At 45.2% G+C, this 24,156-nt stretch overlaps 1 protein-coding gene and 1 pseudogene across 1 annotated transcript in view; both read left to right on the top strand.

Moving 5' to 3' along the window:
• LOC134936128 (complement C3-like) overlaps positions 1-24,156 on the top strand; it is a 613,812-nt gene that overhangs the window by 231,902 nt on the left and 357,754 nt on the right. Inside the window, exon 11 of the mRNA XM_063931045.1 lies at positions 13,853-13,999. Coding sequence (XP_063787115.1) covers positions 13,853-13,999 — 147 coding nt within the window. The remainder of the gene's footprint in view (positions 1-13,852; positions 14,000-24,156) is intronic.
• On the top strand, positions 3,669-3,787 carry LOC134937223 (5S ribosomal RNA; annotated as a pseudogene).

Below are 24,156 nucleotides of genomic sequence, written 5' to 3'. Positions count from 1 at the left end.
TCCTAAACTGTGTCCCTCTGACAGATTTTACTGTGGGTCTGTCCCCTATAAGTCCCAGTGTGTCTGTGTGTTTGTGTTGTACACGTGTGTAAGACATGTCAGAGGCAGGGAATTCCTCCCCGGAGGAAACCATTTTAGGGACACAGAAGTGTAATGTGGTGGTGCTGCCGGCACACCAAAGCCTGCATGGGTGAAAGAAATACGTGATAGTATGCATCATATCAATAGGAGATTAGATAAGTCTGAATCTCATGCTGAGTGCTGGAGAAAATCTGTGGAGGATGTGATTTTTCAGGCTCTGTTCTTCCACCCGCAGGCAACCCCTCTGGGTCACATAAGAGACCATTTGCGAAATTTGTGAATACTGATACCGACACGGACACTGATTCTTGTGTCGACGATAGTGACTCCAGAGAAATAGATCATAAATTGTCAAAAAATATACAATATATGATTGTGGCTATAAGGGAAGTTCTGGAAGTCACTCCTGTACCTCAGGAGAAGGCTTATTTCTATAAAGAAAAGAAATCTAAGGTCACTTTCCCTCCTTCCCACAAGCTTAATACACTCTTTGAAGGGATGTGGGTGAATCCCGAAAATACATTTTATATTCCTAAGAGAATTCAGATAGCTTATCCTTTCCCGGTGGAGGACAGGAAAAAATGGGAGTCACCCCCTGTGTTAGACAGTGCTCTGTCCAGGTTGACAAAGACGAATTCTCCCTGCACCTGGCACGGCTTCACTAAAAGAGCCGGCAGACCGAAAGATGGAAACTACATTGAAATCCATTTATGTTGCCAATGGTACGCTGGTCAGGCCCACAATTGCTTGCACGTGGGTGAGTCGCGCTATTGAAAAAATGGTCAGAAAGCGTGTCATCAGAAATTGACACGATTGATAAAGATGAATTACTCCTTAAGTTAGGGAATGTCAAAGACGCTGCCGCATACATGCTAGAAGCGATGAAAGATATTGGACTCTTGAGTTCACAAGCCGCTACCATGGCAGTATCGGCTCGGCGGGCGTTGTGGATTCGCCAGTGGAACGCATGTAAGTCGACATTTTTGCCCTCTGCGCCTGCACCGGCAAAAAAGACATATCACCCACACATGTAGTCCTTTCGGCCCAATAAATACAAAAAAGCGAGAGGTTCCCCCTTCTTTGCGGGTAGGGGAAGGGAAAAGGGAAAGAAGTCCACAGCAGCTTCGGGTTCCCAGGAGCAGAAGTCTACCCCTACTACTGCCAAATCTTCAGCATGACGCTGGGGCTCCTTTGCAGGAGGCCGCTCGGGTGGGGGCACATCTCAAACTGTTCAGCCAAGGTTGGATTCTGTCTGGCCTGGATCCCTGGGTGTTGCAAATAATGTCCCAGGGATACAAGCTGGAGTTTCAAGACGTTCCCCCATGCCGATTTTTCAAATCGACCTTGCCAGCTTCTCTACCAGAAAGGGAAGCAGTAACAGCGGCAATCCAAAAATTATGTCAGGTTCAGGTCATAGTCCTGGTACCTTTGTCACAACAAGGGGAAGGGGTTTATTCAAGCCTTTTTGTAGTTCCGAAGCCGGACGGCTTGGTCAGACCGATCCTAAACCTAAAAAATCTGAATCTCTACTTGAAACGATTCAAGTTCAAAATGGAATCACTGAGGGCAGTGATTTCCAGTCTGGAGGAGGGGGACTACATGGTGTCTGTAGACATAAAAGATGCTTACCTGCATGTTCCCAGTTATCCTCCTCACCAGGCTTATCTGAGATTCGCGGTTCAGGATTGCCATTACCAATTCCAGACGTTACCTTTCGGTCTCTCCACGGCGCCGAGGGTATTCACCAAGGTGATGGTGGAGATGATGGTTCTCCTGCGTCAAAAAGGAGTCAATATAATTCCTTATCTAGACGATCTCCTGATAAAGGCGAGATCCAGGGAGCAGTTGTTACAAAACATCACACTCTTCCTGTCAATACTCCAACAACACGGTTGGATCATAAATTATCCAAAGTCACAGTTGGAACCGACGACAAGATTGTCTTTTCTCGGGATGATTCTGGACACAGAAGTTCAGAGAGTATTTCTTCCGGTGGAAAAGGCTCTGGAAATCCAGAAAATGGTAAAACAGATATTAAAACCATGAAGTGTGTTGATCCATTTGTGCATTCGGTTGTTGGGGAAGATGGTGGCGGCCTACGAGGCCATACAGTTTGGCAGGTTCCATGCCAGGGTATTCCAGTGGGCAATTTTCATTCCGTAGTAGACAACTGGGAAGCAGACTTCCTCTAACAAGGGAGAGAAAGAAGGCTCTTGTGTGGGCGCACTCTTAGTAGGGAAAAGAAAATTCCTATGCTATAGATGAAATATTAGAAAATATTAAGACGTAACTTTTATTAGTAAGGATATAATCACATTTACCCACTTAAATGATCCAAATTGAAAAAATATATACAAAAATGAAATATTAAAATGTTCTGGTCTTCTTTGATTGAAGAGTGATTGGTAAGGTTTGTAGACACGAAATTGTCATACCACCTTTTCCCCTGACCAGTACAGATGACTGTATTGATAGGACCGAGGAGTGGTCAGAGCACAAATGTATATATCTCCAACTATGATCACTTGTGTCAAGTGGATATATTACTGTTACAAGGTAGCCAGACTCTAGTACCTGGATCGTATGATAAATACCATGATTGTGAAATAAAAGATAAAAAACCCGGAAGTGAACAAGCCCTAGCGGGTGAAACGCGTCTTCCACACGGGGGTCCACATATGGAGTGACTGTTCGGCGCCAGCTACCTACTTCTGCTCCTGACCAAAGGCACTGATCCACATCTCTGTCCACCAACTTAAGTATCGTAAGCCAGTGCTGCTCTGCGGTTACACAGGCAGCAACTTTTCTTTCAGGCATCACAATCATAGAGATATATATTCACTATTGACTATATTTTCTGTATTCTTTTCCCTATATATGAGCCCTGCCCTCTGTGAAGGGCCATAACCTCAATCCCCAATACTTCTTTTAATCCTCTTATTATTTAATATCTTGCTTTGAGGTATTCGTTCAATACCTTCTGTCATCTGTACCTTAAATTACTGAGAAGTCGTTTCTTCTCTTTCCTGACTTTGCATCAATAGATTGTGATTCGATGTCTTTGCTCAAACATATGATTAATCAATCTATTTGACTTGCTTATTTATAAATATTGCTTTAGCATTGCTACTCAGACCTCGTTGTGCACACTATATATATATGCCTGTGCTCAGCAGTATCAAGGTCTAAACCTTCCTACAATAATACTGCATTTTGGGATAATTCATATCCCCTAAGAGGATTCTAACTCCATTGCAAGTTTTATTGTTGGGGATCATCTCATATAACTGACTTTATTAGTAGCAATTTTTTGTATATATAAATTGATTCTCAAACGTGTATCCTAATCCCCACTCCAGGGAAACATTAACCAAGAATTAATTCTATCCCTTATCTGTCTCGTGGACTATCATCCTCGATTCACGGAGCACAGAACCACGCAAGTGGGTGCTGTTGGACCGTGCCTAACGTGGAAAGCAGATCCACCTACTCCTATCTATCCCTTTATTTTCCTTTTTCCTTCTATCTCTTTCTCTGGCATTACTCTTATATAGGTGCACTCTCATTGGCGGGCTGATCGTACTACTCTTTACTATCATACCACGCTGCCAGCACCCGATCTCGTCCGATCTTGGAAGCTAAACAGCGTTGGGCCGGTTTAGTACCAGGAAAGGCGACTACCTGCGAATACCCGGTATTGTAGAGTAGGAATTGCTTCCTCTCAGTGTGAGAAGAACACGCCAACAGCAGTATCACCACTATCTCTTTCATATATCTGCCCATGTTAGTCAGTGAATGTTCAGTGCAGGTTAAGGGTTTTTTTTATCTTTTATTTTACAATCATGGTATTTATCATACGATCCAGGTACTAGAGTCTGGCTACCTTGTAACAGTAATATATCCATATATGATCATAGTTGGAGATATATACATTTGTGCTCTGACCACTCCTCAGTCCTATCAATACAGTCATCTGTACTGGTCAGGGGAAAAGGTGGTACGACAATTTCATGTCTACAAACCTTTCCAATCACTCTTCAATCGAAGAAGACCAGAACATTTTAATATTTCATTTTTGTATATATTTTTTCAATTTGGATCATTTAAGTGGGTAAATGTGATTATATCCTTACTAATAAAAGTTACGTCTTAATATTTTCTAATATTCCATCTATAGCATAGGAATTTTCTTTTCCCTACTAAGAGTGCGCCCACACAAGAGCCTTCTTTCTCTCCATTGTTAGTCTATGTACTTCCTGGCTCTGGGCGCACCACCAATGAGGACAACACATAGGAGAAAATAATTATTATTTTCTCGCTCCCATTATATATGGGTTACTAATAGTCCTAATTTTGTTTTTCTCGTATTTACTAAAAATTTTGTGACCGGTGCCCAATCACCCCTTGCTTTTGTCCAAAGCAGACTTCCTCAGCAGACACGATCTCCATCCAGGAGAGTGGGGCCTCCACCAAGAAGTCTTCGCAGAGGTGACAAGTCTTTGGGGAGTTCCTCAAGTAGACATGATGGCATCTCGTCTCAACAAGAAACTTCAGATATATTGTTCCAGGTCGAGAGACCCTCAAGCAATAGCAGTGGATGCGCTAGTGGCCCAGTGGGTGTTCCGGTCGGTGTATGTCTTCCCTCCACTTCCGCTGATCCCAAAAGTGCTCAGGATCATAAGGAGAACAAGAGTTCGAGCAATCTTCATTGCCCCAGACTGGCCAAGGAGGGCTTGGTACCCAGATTTTAGGAGTTGCTCATAGAAGATCCTCGGCCTCTTCCTCTTCGCGAGGACCTGCTGCAGCAGGGGCCGTGCATGTATCAAGACTTATCGCGGCTACGTTTGACGGCATGGCTGTTGTGCACCGGTTCCTAGCCCATAAGGGTATTCCCAAGGAAGTCATCCCTACCCTTATTCAGGCCAGAAAAGGAGTAACGTCGAAACATTACCATTGTATTTGGAGAAAATATGTGTCTTGGTGTGAATCCAAGAAGGCTCCTACGGAAGAGTTTCAGTTGGGACGTTTTATCCATTTTCTGCAGGCTGGCGTGGAGGCGGGCCTCCGATTGTGGTCAATCAAGTCCAGATTCTGGCCTTGTCAGTGTTCTTCCAAATACAATTGGCCTCTCTTCCAGAGGTTCAGACCTTCGTGAAAGGGGTTCTGCACATCCAGCCTCCATTTGTGCTCTTCAATCGGATTGGTTTGAGCCTCTACAAGAGATAGAGTTGAAGTTTCTCACTTGGAAAGTGGTGATGCTTTTGGCATTGGCATCCGCACGGCGGGTGTCTGAGTTGGGGGCCTTGTCTCACAAGAGCCTTTACCTGATCTTCCATGAAGATAGGGCAGAGTTGAGAACTCGTCAACATTTTCTTCCAAAGGTGGTTTCATCTTTCCACATAAACCAACCTATTGTGGTGCCAGTAGTTACTGAAACGTTCACTGATTCAAATTCTCTAGATGTGGTTAGGGCTTGGAAGATTTACGTCACTAGAACAGCTGGAATACGGAAAACAGAGTCTTGTTTGTCCTGTATGCTCCTAACAGGATTGGGTGTCCTGCTTCCAAGCAGACTATTGGGCGTCAGATCAGAAGTACGATTCAGAATGCTCATACTACGGCTGGATTGCCGTTACCGACGTCGGTGAAGGCCCATTCCACTAGGAAGGTGGGCTCATCCTGGGCGGCTGCCCGTGGAGTCTCGGCATTGCAACTTTGCCGAGCAGCTACTTGGTCGGGGTCAAACACATTTGCAAAATTCTACAAGTTTGACACCTTGGCCGATGAAGACCTCAAGTTCGGTCAATAAGTGCTGCAGGGTCATCCGCACTCTCCCGCCCGTATTGGAGCTTTGGTATAAACCCCATGGTCATGAAGTGGACCCCAGCATCCTCTAGGATGTATGATAAAACAGGATTTTGATACCTACCGGTAAATCCTTTTCTCCGAGTCCGTAGAGGATGCTGGGCGCCTGTCCCAGTGTGTACTTTACCTGCAGTTTTTTGTTATTAGATATACAAGTTGTGTTATATTAGTTTCAGCATGTTGCTGTAATTGATTCATGCCTGTTGGCGTGTATTGTTGAATGCCATGTTGTGCGGCATGGTTGATGTGTGAGCTGGTATGTATCTCACCACTAGTTTAAAGTAAATTCTTTCCTCGAAATGTCCGTCTCCCTGGGCACAGTTCCTATAACTGAGGTCTGGAGGAGGGGTATAGAGGGAGGAGCCAGTTCACACCCATTGAAAAGTCTTAAGAGTGCCCATGGCTCCTGCGGAACCGTCTATACCCCATGGTCATGAAGTGGACCCCAGCATCCTCTACGGACTAGGAGAAAAAGATTTACCGGTAGGTATCAAAATCCTGTTTTTTTTTCAATCGGTCACAGACTTCCTCCTCACTTAAATAAGCACTTAGCAGTGGGACATTATCATTATTGAGGGTGGGTGCTAATTCCTGCATCTGGTCCTCTATTGTAAATACCGATGAGAAAAACTTGTTTCAATTTTTCCTCTGTGTCGTTATAGTTTTTTGATTAAAACTCCCAGTTTGTCCTTTAAAGGGTCTATACTCTCCTTCTTTAATCTTTTTCTGTTGATATAGTTAAAAAAAAATTGGGGTTTGATTTACTTTCCTTTGCTACTAGCTTTTCAGTTTCTACTTTAGCCGCTCTTATTTCTTTTTTGCATATTTTGTTGCATTCCTTATAGTGCTGGAATGACTCCGCCTTCCCATCTGATTTGTATTTTTTGAAAAATTTTTGCCCATTAGTTCCTTAATATTTTTGTTAAGCCACATTGGTTTGGAATTTTTAGTCCTTTGCTGCCCATGGGAATAAATTTACGAGTATTCTCATCGAGCAGCGATTTTAACACCTCCCATTTCTCCGTAGTGTTTTTTCCTTGAAACAAAATTTCCCATTCAGTGTCCCTTAAAGCTTCCCTCATCATGTCAAAGTTGGCTTTGCTAAAGTTCAGAGTCCTAGTTGAACCTATATAGGACTACTTATGAAAACTGATATTGAATGTAACCATATTGTGGTCGCTGTTTCCTATGGGCTCCCCTACTATAATATTTTATATCAAATCCCCATTGTTTGTTAATACCAGGTCTAGGATTGCATTGTACCTAGTTGGTTCCTCGATTAGTTGAAGTAAGTAGTTATCATTTAGTGTGTTTAAGAACATATTACCCCTAGCAGTATCACATGAATCGTTTGTCCAATTTATCTCTGGATAGTTGGAATCTCCCATCCCTATTATGTTGCCTACTCCTGCCGCTTTATCAATTTGTTTCAGCAACATTTCCTCATCAGACACAATAATACTAGGGGGCTAGTAGCATAGCCCCAATACGATCTTTTTCCCCCCCTTTCCCCCTTATGCAATTTCAACCCATAATGACTCAACAGTGTTTACAGTTTCCTCATGAATATCTTCCCGTACCTCAGGTTTTAAAAGCGGCTTTACGTAAAGACATACCCCTCCACTCCTTTTATTTGATCTGTCACTCCTGAAGAGCATATAACCCTCCAGATTAACTGACCAATCATGAGATTCGTCCCACCAAGTTTCAGTAATGCCCATAATATCTTACTGTTTGCTTGCTGCAAGGACTTCTAGTCCCCCTTTTTACCTGTAAGGCTTCTAGCGTTTACATACATACAATTAAGATAAGTATTTCCCCTTGTGCAAGGGACATAATTTTCTGTATGCAGTAACGATGACAAATAATCGTCATTAGTCAGTGTTTTGGCAATACCCTTGGTAATACCCTTATTAGTACCTATGTTAATGGTCTTGCAGGCTGCTCTTTCCCTCCCCCCTTCTCCAGCCCATTTGGTTCACTACCACCATCCTTACTATTCTCACTGTATGACCCGTTGTTACTACCTAAACCCTCCCCCCCAGTCACCTAGTTTAAAATCTCCTCCAACTTTCTAACCATTCTTTCCACCAGCACTGCTGCCCCCTCCTCATTCGGGTGCAGTCCATCATGACAAAAAAGATGGCGCCTGACTGAGAAGTACACCCAGTGTTCCAGGAACACAATCCCCTCTTTCCTACACCAGTCTCTAAGCCACACATTTACCTCCCTAATCTCACTCTGCTTCCCTGGGCTAGCGCGTGGCACCGGTAATATTTCGGAGAATATTACCTTAGATGTCCTTGCCTTAAGTTTCTTGCCTAAGTCCCCAGTCGTTCCCAGCCCCTCCCAAAATCTTTCTACCCTGTCCGCTATGTGCTGTACCTGAACACCCGGGAGACAACAGACTGTACGGCGATCACGATCCCGGTAGCAGAATGCTCTATCTGTCTTCATGATAATAGAATCCCCTACCACCACAATCTGACTTGGTACCTTGCTATCTTTTATCCCCAGCAATTCCTCCTAATGCTGACCAATCCAAATTGAAAATGAATAAGGGTTAATAAGAAGCACATAAGTGCTATTTAAGTGAGGCATGGATGAGTCAGCATTAGGAGGGATTGCTGACTCCAGAGTGCCATTGGAGAAGTTAGGGGTGTCTCCAGGTATGCTGGCTCTCAGATGCTGTAGGAGCCATTATCATGTGGCCTTACACTGGGCTATTAGACCCAGACATATTTGTCATTATTTATGGGGTAGGTTTGGGGTGCGATTTCCCCTGTGTTGGTGCAGCTGAGCTGCTTCAGGTTGGCACACTCTAACACTTTATTAACACTTTGTTTGTCCCTTTCACATTGTATATATTTTTGTATTATTTTAATCACACCTCACTTACAAAACACTTATGTGCTTCTTATTAACCCTTATTAATTTTCACCTGTGTGCTGCCCTGGGGTAGCCGGCCTGTGCCGACATGATGGGGTCCTGCACCCCGGACCCACACCAAGTATTAGGGACCCCCAGTGACAGAGACACCTTGCCGTTCGGCCTGGGGGCTTAACCCTATATCTGCAGATATACGCAACTAAGATCTCCGTATTATCTGATTATTACGTAATGGTATTTCTCACTCAGTGCGCATTAGGGATAGCAACATGTTTTTCTCGTACTATACAATATACAATAATACAAAAACAGTAATATAATAAAGTTGGTAATCTAATACTTATCTGTGGGGGCCCTTCTCCCTTCTCCTCTTAACGATGGGTCAGCTGTCCTGCAGTCCCTGAGGCTCAGGCTTCCCTGCTGCTGCTCAATATCCCTGCAGCTGCTCAGTCTCCAGTTTCCAGCACCTCCCTGCAGCTGCTCAGTCTCCGGCTTCTAGCACCTCCATCTCGGCTCCTCCGTCTCCTGCAGTTATTGTGCCTCTGGCTCCAAATACATTGCACTATGTGTCTTTATTAGAGATGTGCACCGGACATTTTTCGGGTTTTGTGTTTGGATTCGGTTCCGCGGCCATGTTTTGGATTCGGACGCGTTTTGGCAAAACCTCCCTTAAATTTTTTTGTCGGATTCGGGTGTGTTTTGGATTCGGGTGTTTTTAAAAAAAAAAACTCAAAAACATCTTAAATCATAGAATTTGGGGGTAATTTTGATCCCATAGTATTATTAACCTCAATAACCATAATTTCCACTAATTTCCAGTCTATTCTGAACACCTCACACATCACAATATTATATTTAGTTCTAAAATTTGCACCGAGGTCGCTGGATGACTAAGCTAAGCGACCCAAGTGGCCGGCACAAACACCTGGCCCATCTAGGAGTGGCACTGCAGTGTCAGACAGTATGGCACTTAAAAAAATTGGCCCCAAACATCACATGATGCAAAGATAAAAAAAAAAAAAAAGAGGTGCAAGATGAAATTGTCCTTGGGTCCTCCCACCCACCCTTATGTTGTATAAACAGGACACTGTTAAACTCTTTAACAAACCCATCATTTCAGTAACAGGGTCTGCCACACGACTGTGGCTGAAATGACTGGTTGGTTTGGGCCCCCACCAAAAAAGAAGCAATCAATCTCTCCTTGCACAAACTGGCTCTACAGAGGCAAGATGTCCACCTCCTCCTCATCGTCCGATTCCTCACCCCTTTCACTGTGTACATCCCCCTCCTCACAGAGTATTAATTCGTCCCCACTGGAATCCACCATCACAGGTCCCTGTGTACTTTCTGGAGGCAATTGCTGGTAAATGTCTCCACGGAGGAATTGATTATAATTCATTTTGATGAACATCATCTTCTTCATATTTTCTGGAAGTAACCTCCTACGCCGATCGCTGATAAGGTTACTGGCTTCACTAAACACTCTTTCGGAGTACACACTGGAGGGGGGGCAACTTAGGTAAAATAAAGCCAGTTTTGTGCAAGGGCCTCCAATTTGCCTCTTTTTCCTGCCAGTATACGTACGGACTGTCTGACATGCCTACTTGGATGCGGTCACTCATATAATCCTCCACCATTCTTTCAATGGTGACAGAATAATATGCAGTGACAGTAGACGACATATCAGTAATCGTTGGCAGGTCCTTCAGTCTGGACCAGATGTCAGTTTTCGCTCCTGACTGCCCTGCATCACCGCCAGCGGGTGGTTTTGGAAATTTTATCCTTTTCCTGGCAGCTCCAGTGGGGGAGAAAATGAAGGAGGAGCTGTTGGCGGGTCACGTTCCGCTTTACTTGACAATTGTCTCACCAGCAGGTCTTTGAACATCTGTAGACTTGTGTCTGCCAGAAAGAGAGATACAACGTAGGCTTTAAACCTAGGATTGAGTACGGTGGCCAAAATGTAGTGCTGTGATTTCACAGATTGACCACCCGTGAATCCTTATTAAGCGAATGAAGGGTTCCATCCACAAGTCCCACATGCCTAGCAGAATCGCTCCATTTTAGCTCCTCCTTCAATCTCTCCAGCTGCTTCTGTAAAAGCCTTATGAGGGGAATGACCTGACTCAGGCTGGCAGTGTCTGAACTGAGTTCAAAGGGTTGCAGAACCTTGCACAACGTTGAAATCATTCTCCACTGCGCTTGAGTCAGGTGCATTCCCCCTCCTTTGCCTATATCGTAGGCAGATGTATAGGCTTGAATGGCCTTTTGCTGCTCCTCCATCCTCTGAAGCATATAGTGGGCTGAATTCCACCTCGTTACCACCTCTTGCTTCAGCTGATGGCAGGGCATGTTCAGGAGTGTTTGCTGGTGCTCCAGTCTTCGGCACGCGGTGGCTGAATGCCGAAAGTGGCCGGCAATTCTTCGGGCCACCGACAGCATCTCTTGCACGCCCCTGTTGTTTTTTAAAAAATTCTGCACCACCAAATTCATTGTATGTGCAAAACGTGGGACGTGCTGGAATTTGCCCACATGTAATATACGCACAATATTGCTGGCGTTGTCCGATTTCACAAATCCCCAGGAGAGTCCAATTGGGGTAAGCCAATCTGTGATGATGTTCCTCAGTTTCCATAAGAGGTTGTCAGCTGTGTGCCTCTTATGGAAAGCGGTGATACAAAGCGTAGCCTGCCTAGGAACGAGTTGGCGTTTGCGAGATGCTGCTACTGGTGCCGCCGCTGCTGTTGTTGCTGCGGTAGGCAATACATCTACCCAGTGGGTTGTCACAGTCATATAGTCCTTAGTCTGCCCTGCTCCACTTGTCCACATGTCCGTGGTTAAATGGACATTGGGTACAACTGCATTTTTTAGGACACTGGTGAGTCTTTTACTGACGTCTGTGTACATTCTCGGTATCGCCTGCCTAGAGTAGTGGAACCTAGATGGTATTTGGTTCCGGGTACACAGTACCTCAAGCAATTCTCTAAGTATCTGTGAACTAACGGCAGATACCGGACGCACGTCTAACACCAACATAGTTGTCAAGGCCTAAGTTATCCGCTTTGCAACAGGATGACTGCTGTGATATTTCATCTTCCTTGAAAAGGACTGTTGGACAGTCAATTGCTTACTGGAAGTAGTACAAGTGGTCTTCCGACTTCCCCTCTGGGATGACGATCGACTCCCAGCAGCAACAACAGCAGCACCAGCAGCAGTAGGCGTTCCACTCAAGGATCCATCTGAGGAATCCCAGTTAGGAAAGAACTCGTCAGACTTGCCTGTGACATGGCCTGCAGGACTATTGGCGTTCCTGTGTAAGGAGGAAATTGACACTGAGGGAGTTGGTGGTGTGGTTTGCAGTAGCTTGGGTACAAGAGGAAGAAGAGATATGGTTGTCACTGTCAGTGTACTGCTTCTGCTGTCACCCAAAGTTTTTGAACTTGTCAATGACTTCTGATGAATGCGCTCCAGGTGACGTATAAGGGAGGATGTTCCTAGGTGGTTAACATCCTTACCCCTACTTATTACAGCTTGACAAAGGCAACACATGGCTTGACACCAGTTGTCCGCATTTCTGTTGAAATAATTCCACACCGAAGAGGTGATTTTTTTTTTGGTATTTTGACCAGGCATGTCAATGGCCTTATTCATCCCACAGACAATAGGTGTCTCCCCGGGTGCCTGACTTAAACAAACCACCTCTCCATCAGAATCCTCTTGGTCAATTTCCTCCTCAGCGCCAGCAACACCAATATCCTCATCCTGGTGTACTTCAACAGTGACATCTTCAATTTGAATATCAGGAACTGGACTGTGGGTGCTCCTTCCAGCACTTGCAGGGGACGTGCAAATGGTGGAAGGAGCCACCTTTTCCCGTCCAGTGTTGGGCAGGTCAGGCATCGCATCCAACACATTTGGACTCTCCTTGGGGATTTGTGATTTAGAAGAATGCACAGTTCTTTGCTGTGCTTTTGCCAGCTTCACTTTTTTCTTTTTTCTAGCAAGAGGATGAGTGTTTCCATCCTCATGTGAAGCTGACCCACTAGTCATGAGGAACATAGGAGAGGGCCTTAGCCATTCCTTGCCACTCCGTGTCGTAAATGGCATATTGGCAAGTTTATGCTTCTCCTCAGATGCTTTTAATTTAGATTTTTGGGTCATTTTACTGAACTTTTGTTTTTTGGATTTTACATGCTCTCTACTATGACATTGGGCATTGGCCTTGGCAGATGACGTTGATGGCATTTCATCGTCTCTGCCATGAGTAGTGGCAGCAGCTTCAGCACTAGGTGGAAGTGGATCTTGATCTTTCCCTATTTTACCCTCCACATTTTGCGAATCCGCTCATCTCTAGTCTTTATGTTTAGTCTGAGATACAGATGTGTCCTATTTCATTTTTGCTCTGAACATATGGCTGCATAGTGATTGCAACTTTTCACGTCCACACTCGACCCATTCGCGGGAGCGTATGCACCAGTGTGATCAAGCTTATGGTTATTTATGGTCAGTTGGTCTAGAACCAGCCCTAATTAGTCATTGTTCAATGGGGCCCTAGGCAGAGGTGTCACAATAGGAGGGTGGTGAGTACACCCCCAAAGTAAGGTAATTGAGGGGGGCTTCCAGTAATGCCTCACCCCCATACCGATGTCAATGGGGGACTTTCCGCAAGGTCATGCCCCTTCCCATGAGACCACACCCCTTTTCCGTCCATGCACACCAGGGGCTATTGGATGCAGCGGGTGTCATCCTCACTGGAGCAGACACTACCCCTAAGTGCTCTACCTAAATGTTACTAACTGAACTGAGTGCTCATGTGAGGCTCCTGAATATTTTTGTGATATCAGACTCATCTGTATATGAAACAGGCACTACTTGAATCCAAAGGAAATGCTGGTTCTTGTTACACAAAGCAACACTGAATGGAAGGAAGGGTGAAGAACCAGCAGTTTATATTTAAGACTGAATCTTATTTAAAAAAAAATATATATATATATCTTACTCATTTCTTTATCTATCTTAGGTGTTTGTCACTAACCCAGATGGGTCTCCGGCAAAAGGTGTCCCTTTAGTGGTTGAATCAGAAAAAAGTGGTGGAACAACTCAGGAAGATGGAACAGTTAGGCTTTCAGTCAATACAGATTCAGCTATAACATTGCTGACCATAAAGGTAAGGTATATGTTGCATTGTGTTTTTAGGGACTTAATGGAATAGTGTAGAATGGATCATACAGTATACGTGTATGGTGGAGGACAGCATTCTCCATATACAGTACACTGAAGAAGTAATGATGAGCTGCCTGGGGTGTACAGAAACTGAGGAACAGAAAAACAAACAACAAAGTTCAATAAAGATGAATTACACCCCCTCCATTGATGAGGGGGTCACTGAATTCTTCAGATTTAATTATATTTCAAAATTGACAACATAAATAACAAAGGATGGTTAAGAATTAGACCTTCAGTGTACAATAACCTAAAATATGGGTAGTTATATGCAAACTATACTGTGTATTCAGTGCTTCTCAGGAATTTCCACTTATTTCGGAATTTATAGATGTTGATACATAGACCATAAGAGCTCACAGGGACCTCTTCCCACTGAAGTATCTTAGTACTTTATATATAAAGTGGGAGGTGGATAATAGACAGTCAAAAGGTCTACAGTCATTAAGTCGAGACCATATGGTCAACGCTCAATAGGTCGAGACCATGTGGTCAACATTCAATAGATCGATACCATATGGTGAACATTTAATAGGTCGATACCATATGGTAAACATTCAATGGATCGTTACCATATGGTAAACATTCAATAGGTCGATACCATATGGTAAACATTCAATAGGTCGATACCATATGGTCAACAGGTAATAGGTAGATACCAAATGGTCAACATTCAATAGGCTGATACCATATGGTCAACAGTCAATAGGTAGATACCATTTGGTCAACATTCAATAGGTCAATACCATATGGTCAACAGTCAGTAGGTCGATACCATATGGTCAACAGTCAGTAGGTTGATACCATATGGTGAATAGGTCGAGACCATATGGTCAATAGGTCGATACCATATGGTCAAGAGTCAATAGTTCAACATGTAAAAGGTTCACTGTGCAAAAAGTCGACAGGTACATTAGGTAGACAGGTTCAAAATGTCAACATGACAATGGTCGACACACATGTTTTTGAGGTTTTCATGTTTTTACAACTTTTGCTGAATTTACTATCCAATTCACAAACGATTACCTTTAGTAAACTTGTGGTGAGCGAAGAGGAGCTGAGTGAGCCAACATGCCCAAAGCTTAGTTATCGAAGTGAGTCCGCGAGGGGACACGTTTCTACTAATTTGAGTCTCATATGGTAAAACATACAAAATAACCCACACAAATAAATGTCTCAACCTTCTTGTTGTTAACCATTTTCATGTCATGTGTACTGTCGACCTTTTGTACTGTCTACCTTTTTCATGTTGCCAGTTTGACCCTGTCGACCTTTTGACCGTCTATCTGTTAATCCACTCCCATATAAAGTAGAAACATTTCAACCATCTTACCATTTTAAAGAGCCGGTGAAGAAGATCTATTATAAAATTGGATCCTGATAGAAATTTGCACACACGCTTGATGACCTAATAGCAGCAGTCAAACATAACATGCACTTAGCACACCCCAGCTCCCACTACACGCTGTGCACAGTAGGTCAGACATACATGCGTGCATCGCAGTGACAGGAGAGATGAGGACCAGGAATTGGGGTAAATATAAAAGGACAGGAGGAGGTGGGGATAGGAAGAGACAGGAAAGCTGCTGAAGGGGAGGTGTGGCTGAGATGACCCGGCAGATGTCGGGTGTATTTATGTACTAGTGACCCATAATCCATAAATATCACTGTAAGTGATCTTGAACCTGATATAGATGATCATAATGTCTCAATGAATCATCTTCATTATCTTCTACACAGAAAGCTGCACTTCCATGAGGGCTCGGGAACTGTCTTTGTCGCCTAAGCTCTGTTTTATATCAATGTAACATCATCTATCACTGACGTATACATCATTAATTCCATACAGGGACAGGTTTTCCCATTGTGTTTGTTTATTTATTCTATGGATTTGTGTAAAATATTAATCTTTGTTATTAGTCACATTGTGCCGAGTAAGGTACTTGTGGTATTTATCATGCTAACTGACTGATACAGCAATATATGATGGGATATAAAATAGTTTTGTATCTGATACCTTCACAAAAACTTTTAATATATACATCTATCTACATGAAGGAACCATTGACAGCACCACTAGTTATAGTTGGACAGGTAATGGGTGTTTCTGAGTTTCTTTGGGAAGTAGCTTTGGAATATAGGGTACCTCAGTCAGGATGATTGGTTGCATGGTAAACTCTATATCAAGCAGTATAAAGCATGGGTCTTTCCCAGAATCCAACTGTTCTGACAGACCAACTAATGCCATCATGGACAGTATGGCAACCTGTCCATTGACCTAATTTATGGATAAACTATGTAAAGGTCAACAGTATATGTGGATCGCTTAGACAAAGAACTGGATCCCCTGGACTCGCCTCATTAAAACTGAAAAGCACTGGGATTATCCTAAAACATGGGGGATGATGTTTCAAGCAGTGTAAAGAATGGAGAGATGGAAATACAGTATGTAGATGCTACAAAACAATATTTGGATGCTGTCGAAGTCGAAAAATATTGCAGTACACACATCACGTACAAACTACACACAGATGGCCTCCGTGCGTGTACTTGTTCTGCCGTGCATGCGCATATTCACAATTTGCGTATGGTCGCTCCCGAGGTCCTGCGCATTAGCGCGTGGTATGAGTATTTACTTTAGAGTTTGTGAGCGCATGGAAAAGCCATCAAAACACATTACATATTTAATCCAAATAGTGCACAATGTACACATAGTCTCCCTGCACCACACCAGCAAGTTACAGCAGTTTAAATGGTATCAGAACAAAGGGATACACCTTTACAGGATAGGAGGGGACAGATCAAGGTTATAAGGTGGTGTTTGGTATCCAGCTGTAGGGTATTTTAAGGGCAATATTCCGGTGTTGGTTTGCAGAAGATCACACGTTCCTGCAAATAGTTATGCACAGGAGCAGAATATAAATATAAACTGTATTTACTGTACATTTGGTATGCGGTGGGAACCCAGAGGAGACCACCCACAAGTGCATCTGGAACAGACATCGCTCACCTATTCAAACCAACCTATGACCACTCCTGTACTGTAAATGACCATCCCTGTGTCCAATGGACAAAGAGATTACAGTATCCATTGTGTTAAGTTTTGGAAGATTGTATAAAAGAGCCAGCTGCATGCCTGGTCACACACAGACTCTAAAGGTTATCTACCCAGATGACTGAGGACCAGACTGGGAAGCGCAGGCGAAAAACCAAATACCTATGTACCATTGACTGTAGCCATTATTCTTTTGTATTGTATTGCTTTGTTATTGTAACCCCCTTTCAGTAATAATATGTTGTGGTGTCGGAACCTGGCATTTTAAATACAAACTGGTGTCGTGTTTTCCTTTCCCTGCTAAGGTTCTAAGTGTATTACTATCACATGTATAGCTGTTAAGGGCTCACGGAGTATCTTTGGGTGTGTACGCACTGAGTGTACTTTGTACAGCCAGCGCTGCGTTTGTACGCAAAGTACGTACACGGTACGGGGCTCTGTACGCTAATGGTGTAATAAGTACGTAGGTTGAGGATTAAGTATAGCGGCCGCAGCGGCTCCATTTAAAGTGTATGAAATGTCTTTTTAAAGTGTTGCTTTTTGTCCGGTAAGTAAACCGACGTTTACAATTCGGGGCATCGTCCATTTTCCACATGCTCACAGCCTAACAGGTCATAGCAGACTTAATCTATCAGCAAAGGGCAGAAAGTTATCCTACGTAACCTTTTCTTGGTCGATGGATACGCTGAAAACCCTACTTGTGTGCTGATTAGATGGCGTCTGCTCTGTCTGGTCTGCAGAGGTGCTGGTAGAACCCATAAAAAACAGGAAAAAAGCTATTTAAAAAATCTGTGAATTATTTTTGGCGCCAAAAGCGTACACAAAGGGCACCGATACTTTGCATACCCTCTCACATTGTTGCCGCAAAACTCAGATTGCTAGATTCATTTAGATCTGTGTGAAATCGGATACATTTGTTGCTATATAGTTAAAACTAAAATAAAAGTGTTTAAGGAAGTAAATATAAAGCATAACACGCAGGTTTGGCCCGGTCGTTAAAGGTTACACAGAACAAGCGTGGGTTGTGTTTGTGAGCGATTATAGTTAGCATTGCTCACTATAATCGAGGTTGTGGGATTTGTTTTATTGCGGACGCACGGTTTTGTACACGTGTCTCGGACAAAGTACAGGACTGCGCATGCAGCGTAAAAGACACGCACGGTCGCGTGTTTACGCAAAGTGCGTAAGAGTGCGGGCGCTTAGTACAAATTTCACAATAGTGTCATTTAGTTAAAAGGTGGGACTGTAGCCATGCTACAATAGCACAAAACTACCCGGTTTCTAAAGCAGATTAGTATAAAACTTTTGTTTAAACTGTATTGCCTCTGGCGGTAAAGCTGCCAATCAGAACGAGTGAAAATTTTCTGTACAGAAAAACAAAGTATATCTGAGTGAGTGAAAGCGGAGTGAGTGGATTTGAACCCCGGAAATCAGGTCCCGTGGTACACCAAGTAAGTGGAGGCTTGGCGGCGTGAGGCGGCTGACTCACGTTAATATAGATTGAAATACGCAAATCGTGAGGAGATTTGCAGAGGAGCGTAATAGGGAATTGTGCATTGTGTAGTATTGAAGTAAAAAGGTTTTTCTCTTACGTCCTAGCGGATGCTGGGGACTCCGTAAGGACCATGGGGTATAGACGGGCTCCGCAGGAGACATGGGCACTCTAAGACTTTAGATGGGTGTGAACTGGCTCCTCACTCTATGCCCCTCCTCCAGACCTCAGTTAGATCCTGTGCCCAGAGGAGACTGGATGCACTATAGGGGAGCTCTACTGAGTTTCTCTGAAAAGACTTTTGTTAGGTTTTTTATTTTCAGGGAGCACTGTTGGCAACAGGCTCCCTGCTTCGTGGGACTGAGGGGAGAGAAGCAGACCCACTGTCCTGGACTGATGGGCTCTGCTTCTTAGGCTACTGGACACCTCCAGAGGGTCGGAACACAGGTGTCGTCCTTGCTGTTCGTCCCAGCCGCGCCGCCGTCCTCCTCACAGAGCCGGAAGATAGAAGCCGGGTAAGTGTAAGAAGAAAGAAGACTTCAAAGGCGGCAGAAGACTTCAGATCTTCATGAGGTACCGCACAGCACGCCATTGCTCCCACAACACACACAGGCACAGCATGGGTGCAGGGCGAAGGGGGGGGCGCCCTGGGCAGCAATTTTCACCTCAAAATAGTCTGGCACAGTTATATAGATACTGCAGAGGCAGTGGCGTCACAACGTGGGTGCGGGGGGTGCGGCCCGCACCCGGGTGTTACCCTCTGAGGGGTGACACCAAAGTGCCGGCTCCTGCTCAGTGACAGGAGCTGGATGCTGCAACCCGGCTCCTGTCACAGTGCAGAAGCCAGCACTGCAGATTCAGCAGTCTCCGGTTGAAGGCCGTATCCCCCGACCCACAATGTGCCGAAAACGGGGGTCGGGACGCAAAGCCATGCCCCTTCCGCGAAGCCACGCCCCCTCACGCGAAGCCATGCCCCCTTTTCACCCGCGACCGCACCGGGTGTTATAAAAGTAAGTGACGCCTCTGTGCAGAGGCAGTATATAATAAATCCCCTGCCAGTTTAAAGGAAAAGAGCGGGACCGAAGCCCGCCATCGATGGGGCGGAGCTTGATCCTCCAGCACTAACCAGCGCCATTTTCTCCACAGCAAGCTGCAGAGAAGCTGCTCCCGGACTCTCCCCTGCTGAACATTTAATAGGGGGCAAAAACGAGGGGGGGGGGCACATTTATTTGGTGCTAAATTGTGTAGATATAGCGCTTTACAGGCTGGGACTTTTTTTTAGTATCTGGTGGCGCTGGGTGTGTGCTTGCATACTCTCTCTCTGTCTCTCCAAAGGGCCTTATTGTGGGTCTGTCCCCATATTCAGATATCCCAGTGTGTGTGGGGGTGTCAGTACATATGTGTCGACATGTCTGAAGTGAAAGGCTCGTCTAGGGAGGATGCAGAGCAGATGGTGGTGGTGTCTCCATCGGCACAGCCGACACCTGATTGGTTGGACATGTGGAATGTTTTAAATGTTAATGTGACCTTATTACATAAGAGATTGGACAAAGCAGAGTCCAGGGACAGCGCAGGGAGTCAATCCATGGCTTTGGCTGTGTCACAAGACCCCTCAGGGTCCCATAAACGTCCCTTTTCCCAGATAGCAGACACTGATACCGACACGGATTCTGACTCCAGTGTCGACTATGATGATGCGAGGTTGCACCCAAGAGTGTTTATTGCAATAAAAGATGTATTACATGTCACAGAGGACCCCTCTGTCCCTGACACGAGGGTCTGCATGTTTAAGGGAAAGAAACCTTAGGTAACGTTTCCCCCATCTCATGAGCTGAACGCTTTATTTGAAAAGGCTTGGGAATCTCCAGACAAGAGACTGCAGATTCCCAAGAAAATTATTATGGTGTATCCTTTCCCCTCAAAGGACAGGTTATAGTGGGAATCCTTGCCCACGGTGGACAAGGCCTTGACGCGCTTGTCCAAAAAGGTGGCGCTACCGTCCCCGGACACGGCGGCCCTAAAGGATCCTGCGGATCGCAGACAGGAAACTACCTTAAAATCAATTTATGCGCATACGGGAACCCTGCTCAGACCTGCAGTAGCGTCGGCATGGGTGGGTAGCGCAATTGCAGCATGGGTAGATAACTTGTCATCTGACATTGACACCTTAGATAAGGATAGTATTTTGTTGACCTTGGGTCACATTAAGGATGCAGCGTTATATATGAGAGAGGCTGCGAGAGATATTGGTCTGTTGGGTTCAAGAGCCAATGCTATGGCAGTTTCTGCTAGAAGGTCCCTGTGGACCCGTCAATGGACAGGTGATGCTGATTCAAAGAGACATATGGAGGCTTTGCCTTACCAAGGTGAAGTTTTATTTGGGGAGGGCCTCGCGGACCTGGTTTCCACAGCTACCGCGGGTAAGTCTTTTTTTTTGCCTTATGTTCCCCCACAGCAAAAGAAAACACCTCAATACCAAATGCAGTCATTTCGGTCGCATAAGTTCAGAAAGGGTCGAGGCTCTTCCTTCCTCGCCAGAGGGAGAGGTATAGGGAAAGAACACCAGCTACAGCTAGTTCCCAGGAACAAAAATCCTCCCCGGCATCTACAAAATCCACCGCATGACGCTGGGGCTCCGCTGCGGTAGTCCGCACCGATGGGGGCACGTCTTCGTCTCTTCAGCCAGGTCTGGGTTCAGTCGGATTTGGATCCTTGGGTGGTCGAAATTGTATCCCAAGGCTACAAACTGGAGTTCGAAGATGTGCCTCCACACCGATTTTTCAAATCGGCCTTGCCAGTGTCTCCCCCAGAGAGGGAAATAGTTTCAGCTGCCATCCAAAAGCTGTGTCAACAGCAGGTGATTATCAAGGTTCCCCTAGAGCAACAGGGGAAAGGGTTTTATTCAACCCTATTTGTGGTCTCGAAGCCGGATGGCTCGGTCAGACCAATTCTGAATCTAAAATCACTAAACCTATGTTTGAAAAGGTTCAAGTTCAAGATGGAATCTCTCCGGGTAGTGATCTCCAGCCTGGAAGGGGGGGGGGGGGTTTATGGTGTCACTAGACATAAAGGATGCATACCTTCATGTCCCCATATATCCTCCTCATCAGGCTCACCTATTCGCTGTACAGGATTGTCATTACCAGTTTCAGACGTTGCCGTTTGGGCTTTCCACGGCCCAGAGAATTTTTACCAAGGTAATGGCGGAAATGATGGTGCTCCTGCGCAAGCAGGGGGTCACAATAATCCCATACTTGGACAATCTCCTGATAAAGGCAAGTTCAAGATATCAGTTACTAAAAAGCGTGTCTCTCTCCCTGAGAGTACTACAACAACACGGCTGGATTCTAAATCTACCAAAGTCACAGTTGGTTCCGACAACTCGGCTATCATTTTTGGGCATGGTTCTGGACACGGAAAAGAAGAGGGTTTTTCTCCCAATGGAAAAAGCCCAGGAACTCCAGAGCATGGTCAAGGACCTGCTGAAACCAAAAAGAGTGTCAGTTCATCAATGCACTCGAGTATTGGGAAAGATGGTGGCGGCCTACGAGGCCATTCCGTTCGGCAGGTTCCATGCGAGAACTTTTCAGTGGGACCTTCTGGACAAGTGGTCAGGGTCCCATCTACAGATGCATCGGAGGATAAGCCTGTCCCGCAGGACCAGAGTCTCTCTCCTGTGGTGGCTCCAGAGTGCTCACCTTCTAGAGGGTCGCAGGTTCACCATTCAAGATTGGGTTCTTGTGACCACGGACGCGAGCCTCCGAGGATGGGGAGCAGTCACACAAGGAAGAAATTTTCAGGGAATATGGTCAAGCCAGGAGGCTTGTCTATACATCAGTGTGCTGGAATTAAGGGACATATACGATGGCCTGCAACAGGCAGAGAGTCTTCTTCGCAACCTACCCATTCTGATCCAATCAGACAACGTCACAGCCGTGGCGCATGTAAACCGCCAGGGCGGGACAAGGAGCAGAGCAGCAAAGGCCGAAGTCACCAGGATTCTTCGCTGGGCAGAAAATCATGTAAGTGCTCTGTCAGCGGTCTTCATTCCGGGAGTAGACAACTGGGAAGCAGACTTCCTCAGCAGACACGATCTCCATCCAGGAGAGTGGGGACTTCATCAAGAGGTCTTTGCAGAAGTAACAAGTCGTTGGGGACTTCCTCAAATAGACATGATGGCGTCACGCCTCAACAGAAAGCTTTGGACGTATTGTTCCAGGTCGAGGGACCCTCAGGCAGTGGCGGTGGACGCCCTGGTGACACCGTGGGTGTTTCAGTTGGTCTATGTGTTCCCTCCACTTCCACTTATCTCAAAAATACTGAAAATCATAAGATGAAAAAGAGTGCTGACAATACTAATTGTTCCAGATTGGCCTCGATGGGCCTGGTATTCGGATCTTCGGGAAATGATCACAGAAGATCCGTTGCCTCTCCCTCTCAGGGAGGACCTGTTACAACAGGGGCCCTGTGTGTTCCAAGACTTACCGCGGTTACGTTTGACGGCATGGCAGTTGAACACCAAATCCTAGCTAGGAAAGGTATTCCGGGGGGAAGTCATCCCTACTCTACTCAAAGCTAGGAAGGAGGTAACGGCGAAGCACTATCACCATATCTGGAGGAAATATGTATCTTGGTGTGAAGCCAAGAATGCTCCTACGGAAGATTTTCAGCTGGGTCGTTTTCTCCATTTTCTACAGACAGGAGTGGACATGGGCCTAAAGTTAGGCTCCATTAAGGTGCAGATTTCGTCCTCATCTATATTCTTTCAGAAGGAATTGGCTTCTCTCCCAGAAGTCCAGACTTTTGTAAAGGGAGTGCTGCACATCCAACCTACTTTTGTGCCCCCAGTGGCACCGTGGGACCTTAACGTGGTGTTACAGTTCCTTAAATCACACTGGTTTGAACCTCTTCAAACAGTTGATTTAAAATTTCTCACTTGGAAAGTGGTCATGTTGTTGGCCTTGGCATCTGCGAGGCGGGTGTCTGAATTGGCGGCTTTGTCTCACAAGAGCCCCTATCTGATTTTCCATGTGGATCGAGCAGAGTTGAGTACTCGTCCTCAATTTCTGCCTAAAGTGGTTTCGTTGTTTCATATGAACCAACCTATTGTGGTGCCTGTGGCTACGGGTGACGTGGAGGATTCCAAGTCACTTAATGTAGTCAGGGCCTTAAAAATTTATGTAGTCAGGACGGCTCGTGTTCGGAAAACAGAGGCACTGTTTGTCCTGTATGCAGCCAACAAGGTTGGCGCTCCTGCTTCTAAGCAGACTATTGCTCGCTGGATCTGTAACACGATTCAGCAGACTCATTATATGGCTGGATTGCCGTTACCAAATTTGGTAAAGGCCCATTCCACTAGGAAGGTGACCGTGGGCTCTTCTTGGGCGGCTGCCCGAGGCGTCTCGGCATTACAACTTTGCCGAGCAGCTACTTGGTCGGGTTCAAACACTTTTGCAAAATTCTACAAGTTTGATACCCTGGCTGATGAGGACCTCATGTTTGCTCAATCGGTGCTGCAGAGTCATCCGCACTCTCCTGCCCGATCTGGAGCTTT

The sequence above is a fragment of the Pseudophryne corroboree genome, chromosome 6 (assembly GCF_028390025.1).
Source record: "Pseudophryne corroboree isolate aPseCor3 chromosome 6, aPseCor3.hap2, whole genome shotgun sequence".
Classification (NCBI taxonomy): Eukaryota; Metazoa; Chordata; class Amphibia; order Anura; family Myobatrachidae; genus Pseudophryne; species Pseudophryne corroboree.
The sequence above is the reverse complement of the archived record's forward strand: the minus strand, read 5'-3'. Positions and strand labels throughout refer to the sequence as shown.